Genomic DNA, 7444 nt, shown 5'->3' on the forward strand with positions numbered 1-7444 from the left:
ATCACGGATCAACAGTGATCCGTTACACCCCTAGTGACTAACGTCACAAATAAATAAATACAAATGAATTCTATTAAGATGTTGCTAACATTTGAAAATAACTTTATTATATATTTAAAATACCTATTTAGAGAAATAAGATAAACATCATCAAAACACACGAGGCACTTGTGACTTTATTTAACATTTGCATTATTTTAATTTTTTTTTAAATGTTTCCTAAAAATAAATGTATTTCCCATCTGATATCCAATGGGGAGAAAAAAAATAAGAATAAGTTCAGCAGACGGTATATTAGAACTCGAGTTGATGATCAATCGCGTCAAAACATGTTGCTGTGCATTACAAGCTACACCACTGGCGCTATTTAGTTATGTTGTCTCTGTCGGTCAGACATCACTTGTCTGACAAAATTTGTGTAAATGGCTTATTCCATCAATGTGTGTTATTAACCATTGGTTAATCAGGCCCTGGATAGTGTACAATCTTTAATAGTTTTAACTTTTCACTAATATGGAAATCATTAATATTAGCATTTTTTAGACTCTTAAATTAAACATTAACATTTTAAAGTGTGGTTTTCAATTAGGACATTTCTTTTCATTATTATTATTATTTAAATGTTATTTGTTGACATTTATAATGTCTTGTCATCAAATCATCATTCATGACTTAATTTTTTTGTGTTAAATTAAACTCCTTTTTGCATCTTAACATTTTATACACTATGCTTATAATGAAACAATAACTGGGGACTACCTGCAGTAAGAAAAAACATGTACAAAACTTTGGTACCTTTGATGTCACTGATGTACCTCCACGTAAGCATGTCTTTATCCTTCCCCAACCTCACATGATGAGCAGCATCTTTCAAAGGATTTAATCCTCCACTGAAAACAGTGTTGCATGCAGAACTGTTGCAAACAATTTATTTGTGTTTAATTTAAACAAACAAATTAAGTTTAATAATGTTCAACTTAATTTGTTTGTTTAAATTCAACACAAATAAAATGTTTACAACCACTTAACATATAAAAGTTGAGTAAATCCAAGGAATCAAGTTTGAATAATTTTTTTCAGTGTCTGCTTTGACTCTTACCACCATTCATTCACTGTTAAAATATTATATAAGGTTAAACTTCACAGTTTATAATATCAATACAATACCACATATGCAAAGCAGTATTAACATATGTGACGTAGTGTAAAATTCTCTAAAGAAGACCAAAACAGAAAATAGTAATATAGTTATCAAATTTCATAATACAGTTATCACATTTCAAACCATTTAACAAAATATAAGTTAGTAGTGCACTATTTTGACAATTTGATCAAATAAAGTTATTTAACTTGGGTAAGTTAACCTCTTTTCATAATAAAAGTTCATTTATTCAAATGTACAGTTTAACTGAACACAAGTTTATCACAAAAAAACATTAGAAAAAATAAAACCACACATTTACATTACTAAATTCAAACATTTTGTTCAATCATGCTTAATAATTCAAGTTTAGTAAATTGTTTCTACGTCATATTTATGTTTAATATACCTTGTTACCATGTTATTTATACCATATTCGAATGGTCATTGCTTCTCACATAAAAGTATGTGTAGAAAAAAAATCACAGTTACATAGTGCATCTATCATAACGTTACATCTCATGGAATCAGACGGCGAATTGTTTACCTCGGAGGAGTGAGCTCTGCCCGGTTCTGGGTGAAATCGACACCGGCGCTTCCGAGCCAGATACAGGCCGAGCGCGTGCTATTATTAGCAAATACACATTTTGAAGAACTACGTCTGATGCTGCCATTACAAACACCTATTTCTAACGTTTATTTGTTCTCATCTTCTGTTCCCAGTCACTAATTATTATTGTCTAAAACAGTACGCGCCGGATATAAATATATAAATAAACTTGCTATTTTGAATAACAAGTGGAATAATACAGTACATATAATAATAAATAATGTACAAAGTATTAAAAACAAATGACTTACTTGTTTGATGTTTCACTGCTTGAAGCGCGACTGTCACGTCCACAGTCTTCATGAGGGACGTTTTCCCGCGATTGAATGTATGGCGCGAAATTGTGTAAGATTTGGCGCGAGTGTGTATAGAAGTGCAGTACCAAGTTCCGCCTACAGAGGCGCTGTTCAAAGATCACACATACACATCATGGTTTACAAGACCATATTTGTAAAGGTCATAAAAAGCACACCAAGTGTAATAATAACCAAATAACAATGTAAACTTTTGAAACAAGTCTTATAATTATCATTTAGGTCATTGTAATGAATAATCATCATTTAAACCATTTTTAATATCAACTTAAATTTTTAGTTTATGAGACCACCAAAAATGGTCTCATAAACTAAATGGTCTCATAATGCTGGTGGGTAAACCTGAAAATTGGTTCCATAAACCACATATGCCAACACACACACACACACACACACACACACACACGAATGATTTCATAAACACAATATTATGAATATAAATACAATTTTGCTTTAATTTAGGAAAAGAGAAACTCTTCTGGGCTAAAATCTGATGGGTTTTTTTCAGCGTTCTTACTTCAGTCTTTAATGTCAGGTGATCCTTCAAATGTCAGTGTAAAGTGTTGAGTACACTATTAGTGCTCAGTCGTGTTTTTCATAGTTACCAGTGCCGATGGAGTTTTTTAAAGCGTCATATTCTGCTGGAAACGTTTCATTTGAATGGTAATGTCCCATAAGCGGAGGTCTTGTGAGTAACTTCACAAGTCGGTCAAAGTCTACACCGGTGACAAGCTCATCTACTCCCAGAACCTGCTACTCTCTACCTACACGTTGTCAGCTGATGTTTCAAAACCTCAACACTCGCATACAGAACAGCCTCAGCGTCTGCACCTCTTATCGGCACTAGCTGCAAGTCTACACCCCCTCTGTCCAGAAGTGAGCACAGCCTCTTGGTACCATCCCAGCAAGCATTTTTTTGGGGTGTTTAAAGGTGCCAACTGACCATCAAAAGTAAAAATGGCTCATTTTATCTCATCCCAACAGGGAAACCACCAACAATAAAGAATGAGTTACTATCTGGTGTCATGGCTTTGCAATTAAAACAAGTTTAGTTATAATGGAGGTCATTGGGGGCAAAAACAGCCACTTGAACAATATGAACAATACATAAGGGTTAAAAGTCTAATAGACGGCTTGGTTAAAACCAGGCTAAATCTAGGCTGTCAGTGAGTGTGCACCCCTAACCCCGCCTCTCACAGTGACCTCACTAGCTCTGCTGAGTGCTTTGTGTCTCAGATTGCATGCAAGTTGCAGCCAGATACTGCTGGAAGCTAGTCATCAAATACACAGGAACGAATGACTACACGTGTCAATCTGTCTATTAAACTATCTAATCTGTCTAGTCAGTCTTTTATTATCTTTTATATGCAAAAATATTCATTCATAAAAACATATGTATATATGAACACTGGGTCAAATAGGGTCCGTGCATTTTAAATCTAATAACAAAATTAACCCAATGTTGGTTTTGTCCATATTTAAATGAACGTGTGTAAACGCACGCTTTGATCAAACCTTTTATTCCCCTTGATGATATTGTGCTTTTTTTTCCCCTCAATGCCCTCCAAAGTTTCAATGTTTGGCCGTGTCTGCCATATCTGTTTTGTTTAAAAAAAAAAAAGGAAAAAAAAGGAATGCATCGGTTCCTGCATGTAGAATTCAGAAATCTCATGGCATTGAAAGAAAACTGGCAGCAGTTGAGTGCCGAGGTCAAAGGTCAGATGAGCAGGCATCACACCTGATAAACACCTGGGGCAACTGTACAGTAAAAAAAACAAAAAAACAACAAGATTAAGAAATATTGCTTTAATTTGAGAGAGACAAAAAAAACTCTTCCGTGTTAAAATTTGATGTTCCTCCAGCGTTCTTACGTCAGTCTTTAATGTCAGGTGATCCTTCAAATGTCAGTGTAAATTGTTGAGTGTACCATTAGTGCTCAGTCGTGTTTTTCATAGTTACCAGTGCCGATGGAGTTTTTTTTTTAGAGCGTCATATTCTGCTGGAAAAGTTTCATTTTAATGGTAATATGCCATGAGCGGAGGTGTATGAGTAACTTCACAAGTTGACCATAGTCTAGAGCGATGACATGCTCATCTACTCCCAGAACCTGGCAGAACGAAATGTTGCAGCTCGTCCGGTCTTCAATGATGAGCCCAAAAGAGGCCACTTCACAGAGCCGGCCCAAGGCTTAAGAGAACTGAGAGGCAGGACAAGATGGCGGGCTGGACTTGGTTAACTTTAGATTTTACACAAATCTCATTGTTTTGTTTTTCACCTAAAATAGTAATTAAAACATCCAAGATGTGTTTTGCCTCATCAAAATGTGGAATTTGATCAGCAAACTACTCATTCTAAGACAACTATGCCTTGGGCTAAATGACTTGGCTTCAAGTACGATGCCACACGATTCAGAAATGAAGGTACAGACTGCACAAACAGATAAACGACATGATGCATCTCATTTCACCACAACTAAAGGCAGCGACAAAAAAAAAGTCAAGCTCTCACGATGATGACATTTCTCATGCAACCCTTTAGCAAGCCTACATAGTATTTATGCCTAAAAGTCACTGCATGGGTAAATAAGAAACAAGCAACACACACACACACACACATATATATATATATATATATATATATATATATATATATATATATATATATATATATATATATATATCCATGGGCCACTGTAAAGTAATATGGTTCTGTCATAACGTTTTGAATGAAAATCTGCATTTGGATAAGACACCTTTAGTATAGTTTTGATTTTAAGGCATAATAAAGATCAAATGCAAGTACGAGTGGATTTACATTGAAAATTTCAAACGCATCAAGAAAACCATGTGCTAAGGAAATTTCAAACCATTTGGAACGCACAGAGACGAGCTTTTGTGCAAAAATGAACTTAAAGGTGCCTTTAAAAAAGTGTCAAAGTACTTTTGAAAACAAAAAAGCAAACCCCCAATAGGTGGCAGCAAGAGGCCGCTTTATTTGAGTAAAGCATTGAACGATTCATTCAGCCAAAGAAGCCAATAGGATGAACGGACAGTTGAATCAATCCCTGAATCATCGACTCACCCGAGTCTTCTTGGCGAAGGCCTGAATCGTTCGTGCAGGGAAACGTCGCTGTGTATTATTCAGAGATGGCCAACTGTTCTGCTGTTTATTTTATTATACTTATCGCAATGATTTTACTACTACTATCAATAAAATTAATATTAGTAATGATAATATTGCCGGAAGTTGTACAGCGCATGCGTCACGTGTTCATCATCAGCATCCATGACAACCGTCCTGTGGGTGTTGTTTGAATCTCGCTGTGTCGATTGGCATCTGATCTCTGCGTCCTCCGTGACAATTTTTCCAGATTATCGATATTATTGATCGTTGGATACGTCGATTGATCGCCTGCTGTTCCCATCACTCAGGTTTGACCCTTTTTATTACGCTGTGCTTTGTGTTTGTGTTCAGTATGTCTTGTGTTCACTACAGGTTCCAGAGTCGACTCACCTACGACTCGCTCCAGTTTGAAGGCCTCAACATCAGCGCGGGGGAGCTGAAGCGGCAGATCATGAGGAGCAAGAGGCTGAAGTTCTGCCAGCTGAAGATCAGCAACGCCCAGACTGATGAAGGTGAGTTGAGGAAAAGACACTTCAACTGTTCTACGCTAACATTAGATGCGTTACATCAGACACTTCTGGAAGCTGTAAGGTGGTGCTGATGCTGACATGTAGGGATGTTTTGGCTGTTTTAAAAGGCTAATGGCTCTCAAAGTATACCGTGCTCCATAATTATGTGCTGATTCTGATTTTATTTTGCTGTCAGAATACACAGATGATGCTCTCATCCCTAAAAACACGTCGGTCATCATCAGACGGATCCCTGCGGCGGGACTGAAGTCCTCAAACAGAAGATTTGTTGGGTAAGTGCTGTGAAATGAGCACACGCGTCCTCTGTTAGATGTTATATGAAGACTCCTGGTCTGTCCCTGGTGTTTTAGTCACACAAGCTCCTTTGTTTTGCAGACATCAAGCTGGACGCTGGCGTGAACCTTCACCTAGAGCTGATCCTTCACTCCTCTCACTGGAGCAGTTGTTGAAGGTATTGAACAAATGAATAGCACAATAGCAAAACGCAATGTAAAGCACACAATATACGCACACGCACTCAGCTTCTTAGGGAGATTTGAGATTGTTTGAAGGGTTGAGGGTGAAAAAGATTCAAATGTGCAAATGCCTGTGAAACAGACTGAGAATCTGGCTGAGGCAAAGGCGTCAGAGGAGGACAAGCTGAAAGCGGTGATGTACCAGTCCAGCCTGTGCTACTACTCCAGCAGGTGAGCGTTCAGACACTGACAGGTTTGCTTTGTGAGAGATGTCTGAGCTGATTCTCATGGTTCTGATGTTCACTAGTGAGGCCATGAGGCTGCTTGGGATCCCGGGACACCACATTAGGCACTGCCCCACTAATGTGGTAACTGGGTTTTCCAAGCTCACGGTTGCTGTGAACTTGAGCTCTTGTCCTCATCAGTCAGATTGTTTGCTCAGAGTTTGACTGTCACTCCTCAATTCACAGGGCAGCCGCTCCGCGCCGCACAAGCGCATCCGGAAGAGCACAGGGATTCCCCGCAGCTTCCTGTTGGAGGTGGACGACCCAGACCGAAAGGGAGTCATGATAGACGGCAGCGGCCGATACGTCATTCCCATCATAGACGCGTGAGTAAACTGTACTTGGCATAGCCGCATGTTCTAGTGTTTGTCCAAATCTCACATGATGTCTGCTTGTGTGTGTTTGCGCTCGATCTGTTCAGTGAGGCCTATGCTGCTGAGAAGAGAAAGAGGCCGTCCTTCTCCTGCCAGACCGAGCCTTTGCCCTCCTCGTCCTCAGCAGGTGCGGCATCTTCGGTCCGGGACGCCGGAGGGAAACGGTCCCGCTCCCCATCTTCACCAGAGACGCGCGGCGACCAGAAGAGACCACGTCGCTGAGAGACCTTCATCCAAGAGACCTAGAGCCGACGTGTAAATATTGTACATAGTTTATTAATAAAAGATAATAAAGATTATAGCCGCATGAACTGTGTGGACTGGTTAACCTTCACTCCAGCAGTGCAACACACACATACACACACACACACACACACACACACACACACACGAATGAATTCATAAACACAATATCATGAAGTTTTGCTTTAATTTAGGAAAAGAGAAACTCTTCTGGGCTAAAATCTGATGGGTTTTTTTCAGCGTTCTTACTTCAGTCTTTAATGTCAGGTGATCCTTCAAATGTCAGTGTAAAGTGTTGAGTACACTATTAGTGCTCAGTCGTGTTTTTCATAGTTACCAGTGCCGATGGAGTTTTTTGAAGCGTCATATT

The 7444-nt window shown here is 38.6% G+C and overlaps 1 protein-coding gene and 1 long non-coding RNA gene across 2 annotated transcripts in view; one reads left to right on the top strand and one right to left on the bottom strand.

Annotated features, from left to right (window-relative positions):
- The window catches only part of LOC141375859 (uncharacterized), a 41150-nt gene extending 39075 nt beyond the window's left edge, over positions 1 to 2075 (bottom strand). The window contains exons 1-2 of the long non-coding RNA XR_012384662.1: positions 2003 to 2075; positions 796 to 914 (exon numbers count right to left, since the gene is read on the bottom strand). This is a non-coding gene — a long non-coding RNA (uncharacterized lncRNA). The remainder of the gene's footprint in view (positions 1 to 795; positions 915 to 2002) is intronic.
- Positions 2076 to 4983: 2908 nt separating this feature from the next.
- On the top strand, positions 4984 to 7137 carry LOC141375860 (E3 ubiquitin-protein ligase RBBP6-like). Its single transcript, XM_073910849.1, has 6 exons — positions 4984 to 5700; positions 5894 to 5990; positions 6094 to 6169; positions 6316 to 6404; positions 6644 to 6783; positions 6879 to 7137. The coding sequence occupies exons 1-5, from the start codon at positions 5541 to 5543 to the stop codon at positions 6741 to 6743; spliced, it is 522 nt and encodes a 173-aa protein (XP_073766950.1). The 5' UTR covers positions 4984 to 5540; the 3' UTR covers positions 6744 to 6783; positions 6879 to 7137.
- Positions 7138 to 7444: the final 307 nt, after the last annotated feature.

Source organism: Danio rerio, chromosome 8, assembly GCF_049306965.1.
Source record: "Danio rerio strain Tuebingen ecotype United States chromosome 8, GRCz12tu, whole genome shotgun sequence".
Classification (NCBI taxonomy): Eukaryota; Metazoa; Chordata; class Actinopteri; order Cypriniformes; family Danionidae; genus Danio; species Danio rerio.

What these genes read in the sequence shown, in the direction of transcription:
- LOC141375860 (XM_073910849.1), top strand. Translation starts at nt 5,541, where the DNA reads ATGTCTTGTGTTCACTACAGGTTCCAGAGTCGACTCACCTACGACTCG. An exon ending in CAACGCCCAGACTGATGAAG is followed by an intron (nt 5,701 to 5,893) that starts GTGAGTTGAGGA and finishes TTTTGCTGTCAG; the next exon opens with AATACACAGATGATGCTCTC. An exon ending in CACTGGAGCAGTTGTTGAAG is followed by an intron (nt 6,170 to 6,315) that starts GTATTGAACAAA and finishes CCTGTGAAACAG; the next exon opens with ACTGAGAATCTGGCTGAGGC.